Source organism: Condylura cristata, unplaced genomic scaffold, assembly GCF_000260355.1.
Source record: "Condylura cristata isolate star-nosed mole 26May11 unplaced genomic scaffold, ConCri1.0 scaffold00028, whole genome shotgun sequence".
In the NCBI taxonomy this organism is placed as follows: Eukaryota; Metazoa; Chordata; class Mammalia; order Eulipotyphla; family Talpidae; genus Condylura; species Condylura cristata.
In genome coordinates this window covers 1394464-1412882 of record NW_004567129.1, presented here as the reverse complement: position 1 = coordinate 1412882, position 18419 = coordinate 1394464, and the positions used below count along the sequence as shown (strand labels likewise).

The following is an 18419-nucleotide window of genomic DNA, read 5'->3' as shown; positions in this document are numbered from 1 at the left end:
GTTTGTCATTTATCTTCAAAATACACAAGTATTCAGCATGAGAAAATATATTACATCACTGAGTCAGGGGAAAAGCAACTACTAAATGACTAAAGATGATCCAGTGGGGAATTATGTAAGTATGTTTGAGTCTTAAAGCTGTTAAAAGACAATTTAAAATTTCAGAAAAAAATAAAAGACTCCAACTTGAATTAATATTGTAAGTTAATGGGACATAGTGACGGGAAAAATACTCTTTAAAGCAGTCAAAACCAAAAAAGAGAAGCATTTCATATGAAGTATGACATCTGGTAAGTAAAAATAAAGATAATGATCAAAGCAAATTTTCTAGATTAAAAAAAAATCTAGAATGTTTTCTCTGCTTGTGTTTTATTTAGATTTTTTCCCCCCTGAAAACTTTAATCTTTATGAACCAACAGATTACCATGTAGGAAAAGGTAACTGAATAATCTGCACTTGATCCTTAATGGACAGCCTTAAATTATTTATGTTCAGGTAGAAAAATCTCCTCATATGGGAATTCTATAAGAATAAATTTTATAAAGTTTTAATTATTTTTGTGAATAAAAAAACTGCTTAGATTTTAAATAATAACTATTTTAAGTAGAAAATTAGGAACAGCAACCTTCACACCATATTGTGAAGTAAATTTATTCCCTCCAAGCTATTAACAGCAGATTAAATTGGTTGTTTAAAATTCTGACTACTTCCCTTAAAGGAGTATTAGAAAAGAAAATAATAGGCAAATAGGCATATTAACATTTAGAGGTAAAAAATACCTAATGTTATTAAGTAGGCAATAAGGTAATGGCAAGACAATAATAGAAATCAGATTGCTCTACATTCTGCAAATCAATTAACTCAAATGCATAAATTGAAAGTATCTTTAAGCTAGGATTTTTAGAAAGTATGTCATTAAGTATTTCTTATGATAAGTCAAAAAAGGGGGAAAATATGATTTTCTAAGTCATAATTTTACTTTAGAAGATGAAGAAGAGCTTCAATATAAAACAGCAAACAAAACTATAAATGCCCTTCATTAAGGACAGAAAGCAAAAAGCATACACATATCTATATACACACAGATATGCAATATTTCACATTGTAAAATGGTAACATTCACCATAGCTATGGGATGATGACAGAAGTGGCGAGCATCATAGATGTCTGTAGGCATTGAGCTAGGCATTTGCTTTAGTCTTTCTCAGTCAGACCCTCATAATCATATGCAGATTATAGACCTATCCTCTTTTCCTACTACAAAAATGAAAACATGCTTTACAATTTGCCAAACCCTGCAAATGGTATGCATGAATACTTAATCCTTACATGGTTCATATCTTCTTAGAACACACTCTTATTTTTATAGCTTACCATCATACCTATATGAGGAAAAAGATATGGAAACAACCCAAATGCCCAAAAATTCATGATTAAATCAAGAAGATGTGGTAGTTATACACAATGGAATACTATTCAGCAATCAAGAAAGATAAACTCATGTCATTTGCAACAACATGAATAGAGCTGGAAGAGATTATGCTCAGTGAAATAAGCCATAAAGGAAAGAGAAATACTGGATGGTTTCACTTATTGAAGGAGTGGAGAGAAACCAAATAAGGGATCAGGGAAATAATTAACAATAATAATAAAAAATAAAATAAGCAGGTAACTATAAATCAGAGACAGTCTGCAAGGGAGGGGGGAGAGAGAGCAATGAAAACAGGGGAGGGAAGAGCACAAGGGACTATGGTGATGGTGTTGGGTGAACCAGTGGTGGAAATTTCATGGGGACTACACCTGAGAGAAAACAAATTTACAAAAATGAATAATAATTCAAATATTCATTGTGTGTGTGTGTGTGTGTGTGTGTGAGAATGAAGAAAATCAGTAAATGAAAAGTAACCCCCTTTATAATTTAAAGAATTCAAGATACCTAAGTCACATTAAAACTATATTGAAAAGAATACATCATTGTGAAAACTTGCTAGTGAGGATGTATAACATTCAGAAAAGGCCAGGAACAACTGGGTATTGAACCCACAAAGGGACAACTTTCCATCATTTCTTCTTTCTGATAAAGAATTCAAATACGTCCATTTGTTTAGCAAAGACATGAAATTCATGACTGACACAATGTTTCCTTGAGGGAAAAACTGAATGCAAAAACGACATAAATTCAGAAATGCTAAATGTGAAATAAACAGTAAGCTTTTCCCACTTAGGCAAAAATAACTCTCCTCACAACTCAATGTATATGATAAACTAGTTTAATTCAAGTATGGTAACTTATGATACATTATTTCAAACACTGAAAACTTTTATAATAATAATTTTTAAAGTCAAATCTCAGGAGACAAATTATAATTTAGTCACTTATATCTATTACAACTTGAGAATAACTTTAATTCTTCTTCCAACAAATATTTTCTTCTTGTCTTTTCTGGTGGCAGAAAAGACTTCAAATAAAGGTCCTAAGAAGAAATTATGCTGTAAGTTTTATCCTCTTCAAGCATAAATTAAAACTTAATAGTCACACGATAAAGACACATAAAATACTAAGTGATCAAAGCTGCCTGCATAATTACTGATGCATCTTTACTAATATGTATACTAGAAACATACCTGAAGCAGGTGGTTTAGAAAGGAGAAGTAACCAGAGTGATATAACAACTAATTACTATATTCTCATCTGGTGCAGACTCTGTGCTATATGTGTTCTTATAAAATTTCTTAATTTCACAAGAACCCTACTTGTGGAGAAGACACTACTATTATGCACAATTTATAGTTGAAAAACTTTGAGGCATTAGAAGTTAAGCAATTTACCCAACATCACACATCTGAAACAGACTAGCAAACAGCATGGGAAGTTTATGCTGACTGTCCAGAAAATTCATAAACAAAGCCTAAGATGGCTGCCTTACAAAGACTACTTGTAAGGCTGGTGTTTGCAGCAAGCATGGAAAACTAGACTCCAGGATTCTCCACCATCCCCTGAACAGAAAGGCTCACTGTGCCTGAGCTGCTCATACAAACAAATATTGTATATGCTAAATCCCGTGAGTCTGGCGTTTTGGTAGAGGGTGACTACATGACCGGACAGCAAAGAATGTGGGACAGGTCTCTAAAGAGCATTCCAGGTAGACATTTTACCAGAGGCAAAATGACACAGGCTTTAAGTGCATCTGTGAGCTCACTGGGAGCAGACTCTTGGGAACTCCTGCCTGTATTACAGACCCCTTCCCTGTAATGAACCATGGCCATGACCATGACTCACTGTTGAGCCAAGTAAGTTCATCAACTCACCAAACATGGGTGGTCTGGGAGTCCATGACACAATGATGTGCTCATGCAGATACCCTACATTTGGATCAGCGGACATGAAAGTGTAGGTGAATGGACAATGTCACATTACAGCTGTACAGAGCTTTAGAATTTGTCTCCATTTGCATTTGTATCCATTTTCTTTTCTTTTTTTTTTTTTAAGGTACCATTGGTCTGCAACACTGTATGTGATTCAGAGGCATCCATCACACTGTTTCAGAATTATGCCCTCACCCTCACCCACACCCACCACGTAGGCAGCTTCTCCTCTGCCACAATGCCTCAGCCCTCTGCTCTCTGTTTCCTCTCTGCCTGGTCTTACAGTCTTGATGCTACACCAAATTTCCTAGGGTTTGTTATTAGCTTGAAGGTTTACAAATTTAAACCTCCAAGCAGAGATACACTCTTTAATTTCCACAATAACCCTATAAAGTTTGCTGTTTTCTGAGTCTGTAATTCCTGCAATCCTAACATGTAAATGAATGAAGCATCATATTTTCTAGTGAACATTCACCAAAGCCAGAGTAGTCACATGTCTAAAAGGAATTTAAATAAGTTTCTTAAGTAACATAAATCTGGTTAGAATTATCGAACTGTGAGATTCCTGAGAAATTGAGTCGTTATCAAGCAAAAACCAGAGGCAAAATAACAAACAAACTCAAACCTAAATAGCAATTCTCAATCACTTCTTGCTTACAGTGTTTCTTCAATTTCAGGATATCTAAACCTTGGGCTGGGAAGGCTGAGGTTGTTTCAACCTATCTAGACTGCCCTGTGATGTGGTTTTACCTTTTCAAAGCACATTCTTCTTCAGAAGATGCTATTGCTATATTGGTTAAATTAATCCTTCAGAATGCTGTGAGAATTCCAGTCCACACCACAGTGTTTTACCTTATCGGCCTGACGCATATAGCAGTAAAGAATCCCTCTCATACATTTTATAGCCGAGTGCTCCAGCTCATGGGTCCTTCCCTTGTCATCATCAATGCGCCTGGGTGAGAGAGATAACTCATGAAACAAATTGGAAATGCATTTGAAAAGGAAGCAGCGCTTTTGATAATTAAGTATTTAACTATTCAGCTAATCCTGTGTTCTGGCAACATGTACTAATTCTGTAACAGTGAAACTCCATTTTCCCAGCAGATGTAGAAACACTGCAGTTTAAAAAAAAAAATCCTATGTGCAAATTTCTCCTTCTTTTAAGGAAGTAAGCCAATTGCTTTAAAAATAGCATACAATATTTTCTACATTAACTTCTAAAGATATTTTAAAGTTTCCTTTAAACTTTTAAAGAATATTTCTATACTAGAAAATTCAACCAAAGATTTTCTAAATTCACTGTTACAGAGCAAAGCAACTTTTAATATCAAGAAATCCTTTCAAGTTATGAAACAGCCACTTAGATTCAAGGAAGCACAGATTAAGGTAGGCACATGTCTTCTTTATTCTGCCATGTGTTAATAATGCCAGCATGGGCACTTGAGTCAACGATGCCTCCAACTAAACAAACATCCAGAACATATACTGTACTCAGGACGAAGCTTTATAGTGTAAGATCTTGCTTATTTATTATTGATTAAGCTATTTTATTTCCTTACATTGTTGTTTATTTTTGTATAATAGTTGATTTCTGCCCTTAATCTCCCACCACCACAGCATATGAGAAGCATGAGCAGGACCCCTGGAACTTCCCTAGCCTCTCCTGACCCTCTCCATTCCCTCTTTTCTCCCTTGCTATATGCCTCAGATGTATGATTTGTCTAAGGTCTTACTTGAAACCAACTGACCATAGTTTATGTCTCCTGCTTTTAAAAAGAAAGAAGACCTAAACTCTATTAAACCAGGTTAAGATATTCTTCTGTCATTAAGTTACATTTTTATTATAGAAAAGTGACCTTCAAAAGGTGGATCAGAGTATCCCACTACCGAAAAATGAAAGCTTGTTCATTATGTCACTAATATTAATTAAAGTAGATGGTGATCATCTTCATTTGATAAAATGTATCAATTATTGCCTTAAAAATGTATACTAGGGCCCTCCCTGGTGGCACAGTGGGTTAAAGCACTGCACTAAGAAGCTAAAGCCACTGCAGCATGAATTCGATCCCTGCCTGCTCCGGAGGTGACCACTTGGCACAGGAGACCTCTCTTGACCCGCCCTCTGCTCCCCTCAGCAGTGTACTTCATTGATCTGCCTGTTCTGGTCCCCACTCTGTATGTCGTGAATCCTCTCACTGCCCTGCACCTGTGGCCTCTAACCCAGTTCTGTATGTATAAATAAATAAATCTTTTTTTAAAAAAACTGTATACTATAGTTAGCTCCTTTTCTAACAACAGATCTCATATGCCACTGCTAGAAGAATGATGATCATTTTAACATATTATGGTGAATGTCAACAAAGTAGGCTATTTATCATTAGGTCACCCCTCTTTGATATACAGCAATGCAGTAGAACTAGCATGATTTTGCTCTATGCTCTATTTTTTCCCCTGATGTCAGAAATAAGTGTTTTAATAAAAGCAAATTGTATCATGATTAACAGTGAACTAGGCATTGATATATTACAGAGGAAGAAGCACAACTATAGTAAAATCAGCTCAGTGAGCTGTTCTCTAAGTCCTACCAAGAAGGGGCTCCCTGGTTGCACAGGGTTAACATCTCAACACTATCAAACTATCATCAGCCGCTGTGACAACAGCTCATTCCCAGGCAGGGAGCTGACCCACATGGCACAGCAGACCTCTCCTGTCTAACCCAATGCTCCTCTCAGCTCTCCACTCTGACTCTGGTGAATCCCTTCAACCACATCTTTAGCTTACACCCCAGCTCTTGAAAGCATAAATAAATAAGAAAAGTATCAAAAAAGAAAAATAAGTCAGAAAAAAAAAAACATGGTCTTTCCAAAACTAGAACAAAACTAAAAGAATCTAGAATAATTTAGCTACAAATATTCATCTATTTTAATAAAATACTATTTCTTCTTTCTCCTGCAAGTAAAATAAAAACCAGAAGAGCATTTCTCTCTTGACTGAGAAAGTAACAGAGCAGCTAGCTGCTTCTAAGTAAAAATTAGGCCACAGGGAGATGTTAATTATTTTTTGAAGATTTATTTAATTGTTTGTAATTTCATTTAGTACAAAAGGCTTACTTTTCCGAATGAATCAAAGACATATTAGGATTATTTACCTGCAGAAAGTAATCCCCTCAAATTTGCAATAATGTACCTCAGCATTCCTGAAGGTAAAATCATATTATCATCCATTCATTGATCATTCATTTATTAATGAAATTCCATTATTTTACATGAGTGCTCAAATTTTTTCACAATAAAGACCTTTTTCCCTGGGGTGTCAGGCCACCACCATCCTCCACCAGTCTATTGCACTCACGCTTCTCTTTTTTTCCCCTCATTTTCTCTGTCCCACTCCACCTCCTATCCTGGATGTTTCAGATCCATGGTAAGCTTCAAGGGTTGGTTTAAAATTCTGTCATTTGGTTTTTCATGTTCCACATATAAGTGAAATCATCCAGTTACCTTTCTCTGTCTGGCTAGTTTCACTCAGAATAATCCACTACAGACCCAGCCATGTTACCACAAACGGCATGAATTTATCTTTTTGACCACTGAGTAGCGTTCCATTGTGTATGTGAATATACCATTTTCTTGATCTAATCATCTGCCCTGGGGCATTTTTCTTGTTTCCAGATCTTGGCTATTGCAAATAGTTCTGCTATAAACACGGGAGTACAGATTTCCTTTCAAATTATTGTTTGAGTTCCATAGGTAGACATCTAGAGGTAGAATTGCTGGGTCATATGGTAGGTCCATTTTTAGTCTTTTGAGGAACCTCCAAACTGTTTTCCAAAGGGACTGGACCAGTCTAATCGCCAACAACAGTGTAAGAGGATTCCTCTTTTTTCACATCCTCATTGGCACTTGTTGCTTCTGGGTGTTGTAATATGGGATATTCTCAGAGGTGTGAAGTGTTATCACAATATGGTTTTCATTTGCATTTCTGTGATAATTGATTGTGAGCATTTTTCCATTTGCCTACTGGCCATATGCATGTCTACTTTGGGGAAGCATCTGTCAGTTTCATCTGCCCATTTTTTGATTGGGGTCTTTGTTGTTGGTTGTTTTTTTATTACACTGTATGAGTTCTTTGCAGATCTTCATCAAATGTAAGTATCTTCCATTTAGTTGGAAGTCTCTTTGTTTTGGTTACTGTCTCTTTTGGTATACAGAAGCTTTTTTGTTTGTTGTAGCCCCTATTGTTTAAACTGTCCTTTATTTTACTTTTTTGCTGAGATGAATATTCAAAGATGTTGCTGAAGTTTATGTCATGGAGAGCTTTCTTATACTGTATGGTTCCAAATCTTAAATCCAACTCTTTAATCCATTTTGAGTTGATTTTGGTGTATGGTATGAGTGACCTAGTTTCATTCTTTTGCATGTGGCAGTCCAATTTTCCCAACATCATTTATTGAAGAGGTTTTCTTTCTCCCGGCATGTTTATTTCCCTCTTTTATTGCAGTTTAGTTGCTTATAAATGTGTGATTTTATTTCTGGGCTCTCAACTCTAAAGCATTGGTCTGTGTGCTTCTTTTTACTCCAGGACTATTTTATTGTTGTGGTTTTGTTGTGCAGTTTAGATTCTGGAAGAGTGATACCTACATTTTTTTCCCTTTAGTCAGAATTTTGGCTTATTTGGGGAGGAGGAGGGGGGAGGCTCTTTGTGAATTTCAGTAATATTGTTCTACTTTTAAGAATCCCATTGTGATGTTTATTGAGTTTGCACTGAATCTATAAGCTACTTTAGCTTATAGATAGATAGAATGGCCATTTTGATAATGTTGATTAATCTTCTGCAATAGCAAGTAATATCTTTCAGTTCCTTTGTATCTTCTTCTACTTCCTTTTGCAGTGTTTATTTTTTATTTTTTTATTTTTTTAGTTTATCCTTTACATCCTTTATTAGGTTTAATTCCCAGGTATTTAATTTTTAGGGGCTGAGTTTATAAATGGAATGGCTTTGTTAATTTCTTCTGCTGCTAGCTCACTGTTTGTATATAAAAAGGTTATTCCATTCTATGTTGATATTGTTCTTCCACTTTGTGGAACTGTTTCAATTAGTTCAGCTCTTGATACATTGGGGTTCTACATATGTATTACAATGTTATTACATCTGCAATGATAGCTTTGCTTTTCTTCCCCCTAATTTGGTTTCTTTCTCTTGCCCAATTGTTCTAGCTAGGGTTTCTAATACTATGTTGAATAATAGTGGTGAGTGTGGACATTCTTGTCTTATACCAGTTCTGAGTAGAAAGGTTTTCAAATTTTCACTACTGAGAATGATACTAGCTAAGAGTTTATCATATATGGCTTTTACTGCATTAAGATATTTTCCTTTTATTTCCAATCTCAGGAGCTTTCATCACAAAAGGATGCTGGATCTTACCAAGTACTTTCTCAGCATCAATTGATATGATCAAATGGTTTTTAACTTTCCTTTTTGTTTAACATAGTTAATTACATCAACTGATTTTCAAATGTTGAACTATTTTGTGTTTCTGGCATAAATCCTACTTGATTACGGTGTATAATCTTTTTAATGAATTTTTAGATTGAATTTTGTTAAAATTTTTATTTAGGCTTTTTGCATCTGTGTTTTGTAGTTTTCTTTGTGTTGTTTTTGTTTAGTTTTGGTATTAGCTTGATGGTGGCCTCATAACGTGTTTGGAAGTGTTCCTTCTTGGTTTTGTGTTTGATTGTTTTTGAAAGGAAGTGTAGTAGCTTATCTTTGAAAGTGGTATAGATCATTTGTGAATCCACTTGTTATTGGGCTTTGTTTAAAGGGGGAGTCTTGATTGCAGTTTTAATTTCCACAGCTTGTGATTGGTTTGTCAGATTTTCTATTTTTTTCCTATTCAGTCTTAGATGACAGTACATTTTTAAGAATCTGTCCAGCTCATCTAGGTTGATGAATTTCTTTGTACTTAAATGGTCTTAGTAATCACTTATCTTCTGATCTTCTGCTGTGTATGTTGTAACTTTTCCTCATTCACTTTTGTTCCTATTTATTTGAGTTGCCCAAACTTTTTTTTTAGTGAGCATTCAGAGAGGTTTGTCTATTTTGTTTATTTTTTTTTCAAAGAATAAGCTTTACATCTTATTGATCTTTTGGACTGTCTTTTTTTTGTATAACTATATTTATTTCTGGTATAACTTTTATTACTTCTTTCTACCTATTAGTTTTTGGATTTTTGTTGTTGTTGCTGTTCCTCCTCTGATTCTTTGAGGTGAGAAACTAGGTTACGTATTCAGCTCTTCCTTGATACAGGCCTGTACTGCTATATATTTCCCTACTACTACTGATTTTGCTATGTCCCATATGTTCTGAAAGGTTTTGTGTTTATCATTTGTCTCAAAGTATTTTCTTTTTTATTTCTTCTTTTATTTCCTCATTGTTCCAGTGGGCATTAAGTAATATGTTGTTTAGTCTCCACAATATTTCCTTATTTGCTTTTTGTACTTGATTTCTAGTTCAGTGCCTCTGTGATCAGAGAAGATGCTTGGTATGATGTAAATGTTCATGAATTACTTTATATTCATCTTGAGACCTAGTATTTAACCCTGGAGAATGACCCATGTACACTTGAAAAAATAATGTATACCTGGCTTTTTCTGAGTATAGTTACCTATGATTTTCTATTAAACCCATACAGTCTAGTTATTTGTTTCAGTTTATATTGCCTTGTTGATTTATCTATTGGCGAGACTAGGATATCAAATTCTCCAGTCACCTGTGCATTTTCTCTACTGTCTATTCTCATATTTGATAGTAATAGTGTGATACATTTTGGAATTCCCTCATTTGGTGAGTATACTGATGAGTATACCACTGGTCATGTCTATTCCTCTGGTTGTCACTATATAGTGTCTACCCCTGACTCTTAACAGATTTTTAAATTGGAAGTTTATTTTATCTGATAAGTATGGCTTTTCCTACCTTCTTTTGAGGGCCAATTACTTGTAGAATTGTTTTCCATCTCTTAAGTCTCTGTTTCTTTATGGAACTTAGGTGTGCTTCCTTGAGGAAGCACATGGGTAAGTGACATTTCCTAATCTAACAAGTTACTCTGTGTCTTATTATAAGCCTATTGACAGAGACTGAATTCTAAATGTCAAGTTAGAGTTATTATTGGCATATGAAGTTCTGCTAGTGCCATTATTTCCCCTATGTTTTGTGCTTCTATTTCAATTGTTCGGTTTTTTTGTGGCTATTCCTCTCAATGGTTTAATTACTAAGCCTTCTTTTAATATTTTTTAGGGAGGGTTTAGTAAATTCTTAGTAAATTACCTAAGAATGTTTGTCTATAATCTTTATTTCTTGATTGTATCTGAAGGATAGATTTACAGTATATTCTGGTGGAAGATTTCCTCCTAGAGAATTCTGAATGTATAGCTTCATTATCTTCTTGCTCATAGTGTTTCTTCAGAGAAGTCTGTTGTTAGCCTAACTGAGGCTCCATTGTAGGTTATCTGTTTTCTCCCTCATCAGTTTCTTTATTGTTCTGTCTTGAACTTGAATTTTTACGAATATAAGTCTTGCCATAGGTTTCCTATTGTTTAGGTAGTTGGATATACTTTTAGTTGTATTTCAATGTTTAGATCTTCTTCAAGTTTGAGAAGTTTTCTTCTATTATTTCTTTTAAAAAATTAAATTCCTATTTTCTCTTTCTTCTCTGGAATGCACATTCTTCTATTTTTCCCACAGTGTTACTTCACCTTTTTCTTTTGTCTTTCTTTTTCTATTTTGTTTCTTTCCTCATTTCATCTTATAAGTTACAAATCTGCTCTTCTTTGGCTTATATTTTTTCCTCTGGCTTTCAGCAGAATTTTGCATCTCTTTAGTTGATATATCTACAAATTAAAATTCTATTATTTTCTGGATTAAGTTTCAATTTTGATTTTCTGTCCCTTGATTGTATTTTTCATAGCATTCATTGGCTTTTTTGAGTTTCCTTGCATTTTTTCAACTCTTTATAATTTTCTTAATCTTGAAATTTTGAATTTTGTTTGATACACCTCTCCCTTGTTTTTGTAGTTTGGTACCAAAGTTTTGTTTTCTCTCTATGTTAGGTCATTTGTATTTTCTCTTCTCTCACTGTATTCTGGGGTTTCTCTATTAAAATTGGGGGTTTTGCCAAAAAAGAGAAACACATGTCTTTTGCAGCAACTTGGATGAAGCTGGAAAAGATCATGCTTAGTGAGATAAGCCAGAAAGAGTAAGAAAAATACCGGATGGCTTCACTCATAGCAGGAGTATAATGGACCAGGCGAGAAAATAACAAAAATAATGAACAACCATATACCAGGGACATTCCGTGGGGGTGGAGTGGGGAATGGGATCAAAAACGGGGTGGGGGGGGAAAGGGAGGGAAAGGCACGGGACTATGGTGGTGGCACAGGGGTGATTTGGTGATGGGAAACCCGCGGGGATTACAATCGAGATGGAAAAAAAAATGTGCAAAATGATGTAAAAATAAACTTTGTAATAATTAAAAAAAAAGACTCATACTTGAAATTATCTCTGACTTGTTTCCAGATTTATTGGAAAAAGTTCAATATTAAATCATTAACTCTGTTGAAATGATGTAAATAAATAAAATTGGGGGTTTTGTTGTGTGTGGTCCTTCTTTCCTACTATTACAGGTATTTAATCTTTGTTGGTCTTGTCAGATAGGGTCTGGAATATTGCTGAGATCAATCTTATAATTTCACAGGGTGCTCTTCCAGTCTGCACACAGCTGGACTGCACACCCAGAGGCTGGCTTTGATGCTGTACTTGTCAATAGAGAGCCTGGGCCAGACAGTGGTATGTCAGGTTTGCAGGCTGCTAGGGTACTCTCACTGAAGGCTATGCTGTGCCTTTCTAGGACTTTTCTATTTGATACGTCAAATAGAAAATACATATTACATAATATACATTGACTTATATTTATTTGACTTTATTTGATGTATTATATATATATGACATGTCATATAATGTAATGTATATATAATGTTTCATATATATATTACATCAATATTTTTGTACTGTGTGTGTTTTCTCCTCTCAGGTGTAATCCTGGTTAAATTCACCTATGTCCCAGAACCACAGTCCCTTGTGCTCTTCCCTCTCCTGTTTTGATCTCCCTCACACACCCCTACAGAATGTCTCTGATTTATAGTTGCCTATTAATTATAAACTTTTTCCTTATTAGGTTCCCCTCTATTCCTCCTATCAGTGAAGCAATTTAATATTTTTTTTCCTTCTGATTTATTTCACTGAGCATAATCCCTTCCAACTTCATCCATGTTTCTGTGGATGGCATGAGTTTATAATTTTTTATTGTAGGGTAATATTCCATTGTGTATAAACACCACATTTTCTTGATACAGTCATCTATTTTTAGGTGTTTGGGTTGCTCCTATATCTTACCTATTGTAAATAAGGCTGCATTAAACACAGGATTGCAGGTAACCTTCTGAATTAATGCTTTGGGGTCATTTGGGTAGATTCTCAGAACAGAATCACTAGGTAATATGGTAGCTCCATTTTTATTAGTCTAGGAACCCCCACACAGCTTTCCATAATGATCGGACCAGTTTGCATTCTCGTCAGCAGTGCAGGACAGTCCTTTCATCCACCTCCTGGCCAATATTTGTTGTTTCCTGCTTTTTTAATATCTGCCACTCTCACTGATGTAAGGTAAGGTTTTGATTTGCATTTCCCTAATTAGAAGTGACAGTGAGTATTTTTTCATATACCTGTTTGCAACTTGCATTTCCTCTTTGGAGAAGTGTCTTTGCAGCTGCAGTGCTCACTTTTTTTTTAGATTTATTTATTTATGCATACAGAACTGGGGTATAGGCCAGAGGTGCAGGGGCACTGAGAGGATTCACCAGAGACAGAGTGGGGATCAGAACAGGCAATCTGACGAAGTACGCTGCCAAGGGGAGCAGCACGCAAGTTAAGAGAGATCTGCTGTGTCATGCGGATCACCTCCAGGGCCAGGGATCAAACCCACACTGAAACAGCTGCAGCTAGCTTGCAGTGCTGCGCTTTAATCTGCTACAACACCAGGGACGGCCTGCAGTGCCCACTTTTTGATGGATTGTTTATTTTTGTTTTTGTTAAGTTATGTGAACTCTTTGTAGATCTTTGTGATCAGTCCCTTAGTAGTATTGTGTGCAAAAAAAATTTTCTCACTCAGTTGGCCGTCTCTTTGTTTTGGTTAATGTCTCTTGCTCTACAGCAGCTTTTGATTTTGGTGTAGACCCAGATGTTCATCTTTTCCTTCACTTTCTTTGCTTTAAACATGTCTTTAAAGATGTTCTGAAATGTATGTTTGTAGTATTTTGCCTATCTATATTTTCTTCTATATATTTTATGGTTTCAGGTCTTCTGTCCAAGTATTTTATCCATTTTTAGTTGGCTTTTGTGCATGGTGTCAGGTAGTAATCTAGCTTCATTTTTTTGCATTTAGCAGTCCAATTTCCCAGCACCATTTACTGAACAAACTGTCCTGTTCCATTGCATATTCTCTGCATCTTTGTCAAAGATTAGTTATCCATAGATATGTGGGTTTATTTCTGGGTTTTCCATTCTATTCCATTGGTCTTTGTGTCCATCTTAGTTCCAATACCATCCCGTTTTAATTATTATGGCTTTGTTGTAAAATTTAATGTCTAGAAATATGTTATTTCCATTTTCCTTTTTGATCAGGAGAGTTTTGGCTATTCATGGCTTTTGTGATTTCTAATAAATTCCATCAATATTTTGTTCAATCTCCATGAAGAATGTCATCAAATTTTTATTGTAAGTGTTGAATCTATAAATTGCTTTCAGTAGGGTGGCCATTTTTAAGTTAGTTTTTCCAACCCATGAGCACAGAATGTCTTTCCATTTCTTTGTGTCTTCTTCTATTTTTTTTTCTAAGATTTATTTACTGATGCATACAGAACTGGGGTACAGGCCAGAGGTGCAGGGGCAATGAGAGGATTCACCAGAGACAGAGTGGGAAGCAGAACAGGCAGACAGATGAAATATACTGCTGGGGGAAGCGAGTAGGGGAGGTCTGCAGCGCCATGTGGATCACCTCAGGGGAGGAGATCAAACTTGGCACTGAAGCAGCTGCAGCTAGCTTGCAGTACTGCATCCCAACCTGCTGCACCCCAGGGAGGGCCCCTGTTTACTAGAATTTCATTGAGGATTTTTGCATCAGTGTTGACTAGGGAGCACGGTCTGTGGTATTCTTTTTGTGTGTTGTCTCTGGTTTTGGTATTAGTGTAATGTTGGCTCCATAAAACATATTTGGTGGTATTCCTTCCTTCTCATTTTTTGAAAGAGTGTAGGATAGGCAGTACTTCACTTCTGAATGTGTGGTAGAATTCATTTGTGATACCATCTGGTCCTGGGCTTTTGTTTTGGGGGAGGATTTTGTTTCAGAAATCCTTGTAATTGGTCTGTTTGGGTGTCCCATTTTCTCTTTATCCAGCTTTAGATGATTATATAGTTCTAGGAATTTGTCCATTACTTTTGCATTGTTGAGCTTCTTTGCATATAAATCACAGCATTCCATGATTATTCTTCTGATTTCTGCTGAGTCTGTTGTAATTTCTCCTCTCTTGTTTTTACATTGTTTTGTAAGCCTGCTAGAGGTTTGTCGATCTTGTTTTTTTTCCAAGAATCAACTCTTAGTTAGTTGGTCTTTAGGATTGTTTTGTAAATTTCTATTTCATTTATTTCTGCTTTGATTTTGTAAAAATGTCCTTTCTTATATTGGCTTTTGGGCTTTTCCTTGTTCCTTTTCTAGTCCTTTGAGGTGAGAGATTAGGCTGTCTCTCTGTGTTCTTTCTCGTTTCTTGATGTGAACCTCTACATTCCTCTTATTACTGCTTTTGCTGTGTCCCATACATTCTGGATCTTGTGTCCTTATTGTCATTTGTCTGAAGGTATTTTGATTTTCTTCTTTGATCTCCTATTGATCAAATGGACTGCCAGTAGTGTGGGTTTCAATTAGCATAAAATCAGAGGATTCTCTACTTTCTTTGCATGGTTTATTTCTAGTTTGATGCCTTAATGATCAGAGAAGATAGCTGTTATGATTTTGACTTTAAAATATCTATTGATGTTTGTCTTGTGGCCCAATATGCGATCAAATAGAAGGAATGATCCATGTGCACTTGAGAAAAATGTGTACTTGATTTTTTTGGGTGCAGTATTCTATAGATGTCAATTAAACCCATGAGATCTAGGTCCTTTATGTAGGGCTCTAGTGCCCTTGTTTATTTTTTTTGTCTCATTGATCTATCCATTGTTGAAATAACAAATTATATATGTATTTTCCTTAATGTCTGAAATGTTCACTCATGTCTAGAGGTTTTCTTTGATTATCTCCTCTAGTTTCAGAGATGATAATAATCGTCCAATGTATTTTGGTGCTCCTCATTTGGTGAGTATATGTTGATGAGTGTTATATTTTCCTGATGTATTGTTTCCTTAATCATAATGTTGTGTCCATCTAGGTCTCTTTTTACCTTTTTTTTTTAAAGTCTATTTTATCAGATATAAGTATAGCTATTCCTGCCTTCTTTTTTGGTACATTTGCTTGGCAGATTGTTTTCCAACCTTTTACTTTCAGATTATGTTTCGCTTTTATACTTAAGTATGTTTCCTGGAGAGAGAAGAAGGCTGGATTTTTTTTTTTAATCCAGCCTGTTACTCTATGTCTTTTTATGGGTGAGTTTAGTCCATTTACATTTAGGGATGATAGTTATACTTTGGCATCTTATTTGCTATTTGTTTGTCTTTTTTTGTGATTTTTTTCCTTACCTTATTCTATTCTTCCTATTTGTTCCCTTGTTGGCTTTGGCTTTAGGACTTCTTATAGGTTTAGTAGAAATTAATTTTGGAGGTTCTGTTTATCTGAGAATATCCTTATTGTCCCTTAATAGAGGAAGGATAGCTATACAGGGTAAAGTATTCTTGGTTGGCATTTGTTGACTTGATGTTTGTTAAGTAAGTCGCTCCATTTCCTTTTTACCCATAGTGTTTCTTTGAGAAGTCTGATGTCAGCCTCATTGGTTTCCCTTTATAGCTTATCTGATTCTTCCCCTCCTCGGCTTCATTATTTTTTCCTTGTCTTGGACCTTTAGAAGCTTTACTAGTATGTATCTTGCTGTAGTTCTCCTTTCATTGTGGAAACCTAGTGTACTTCTGGCTTCCTGTATGTCTAGTTCACATACTTCTTCATTAAAAATTCTCTTTGATTATCTCTTTAAATAGTTTCCCAGTTCCTGTGTCTCTCTCCTCAACTTCTGGATTAATTTAACTCTTGTATTTCTTTCCCTCATGATATGAGATAGTTCCCAAAGTGTTTATTCATTTTTCCCCTTTGTAATTCTCTTTCCTTTTTTTCTTTGGTTCTTTTTATATCAGAATCTTCCAGAGTACTGTTTCATTTTTCCATGTCATCAATTCTGTTTTTGTTATTTTCCCAGACATATTTAGCTATTCATTAACCTTTTAATGCCCTACATTTCCTTCCTTCTTTTCACTATCAATATCTCTCATATTGTTCTTTTCCTTTTCATCTTCCTTACATTTTTCTAGTCATGGCAATTCTAAGTTATCAGGTAAAGAAGTTTTCCCACATCATTGTTGTTGTATTCTGGGGGCAGATTTTCTTTTTGTAGTGTGTCATTCACCAGAGCACTTGCTTCATTATTTTTAGTTTTCCTTCTCCTTTGTTGTTTGCTTTCAAATTTTCTCTATGTGCTGGGCTGCTGTGCCACTGGTACTGGCAGACATCCCTTTGGGGTTTTCATACTGGGATGTTGGAAAATGATGGCCACATCAAGTCTGACTGTCAAGCCAGATTTCACAAGGACAGCAGTGCTGTTGGTGGGTTGATGGGCACTCTCCCTGAAGATCACTGAACTGTGTATGCTGCTGGTCTCCTCCCCTACGTGCACATCTTAATTTATAATGCAGGGTGTGGATTGTGCATGTGGCAGGGGGTTTATGCAGACTCTAATGTTATGTGTGGGCTGAAAGACACTCTTGCAATCAGTTCCTGCTTCCTGAGGGTGGTGAGCCTTCCCTCTGTCTTCCTGGCTTTATCCACTGTTCTGAATGGCGTACATGGGTACATAGAGGTCATTGGCCTCCAACAGCCCCATGGGCCAGCAGGTGTTTCCCAGGGACTGGCTGCCCATCTTTGTTTGCAGGGCCCTCCGTCAACCTTTACTCTGTTCCAGAAGGGGTGCTGGGGCTAGTGTTGCTGGCCTCCAACAACACTGCTGGTAGGCCCATGCTTACTTGGGACCCCACTGATCACTTTGATGGCAGATCCCTCCCTTTCCCCTTTCTACAATTTAAACTCAACCTGGGAATCCAAAATAATTCCTGTATTTTCAACCAGGAACTGACAATATCGTATATTTTTTTTCTGTGACCTGCATTATACAAATACAAATTATTATTATCTGGAAATTATTTTAAAATTTTTAAATGAATAATGAAACAATTTTAAATTCTGGTCAATTCATTGATCACAAAATACATGCAAGTAAGTATCAGCTACTTCTATAACGTGAAGCCTTGAATTTATATCTAAAGCTGAATTCCAGACTTATAAATATACAACTAATAAATACCTATATACTTAAATTATATTATTAGTCCATATTTTCCCTACAGGTAAGTTTCATGGAAAAAAAATCATAGTATTGTTTGGTTAAAAACAGTCATGTGATTTGAATGTTCAGTAACACTAAACTAACGCCACCTATTTTACTCAACTCCTAAATATGGTAAGAAGACATTGGGGAGGGAAGGAATCCACTTATTTCTTAATGAAAAATATCTTGTCTCTCCTTTTGAAAGTGCTGTAAAATATCACATCAATGTTTACCTTGAATTTCTCTAATTTCTAATATATACAAATTACATGGATTGAAGGTACTCATGTCAATACTCTCTTCAAAAATCACTCTCCACAGATATAAAAAGTAAATAAAATTATATTTCACATTTAAACC

The 18419-nt window shown here is 35.6% G+C and overlaps 1 protein-coding gene across 3 annotated transcripts in view; it reads right to left on the bottom strand.

Moving 5' to 3' along the window:
- Positions 1 to 18419, bottom strand: part of PHKB (phosphorylase kinase, beta) — a 199894-nt gene that overhangs the window by 151222 nt on the left and 30253 nt on the right. For all 3 annotated transcript variants that reach the window (XM_004690319.2, XM_012730657.1, XM_012730656.1), the window contains one exon: positions 4219 to 4318. In XM_004690319.2, coding sequence (XP_004690376.1) covers positions 4219 to 4318 — 100 coding nt within the window. The remainder of the gene's footprint in view (positions 1 to 4218; positions 4319 to 18419) is intronic.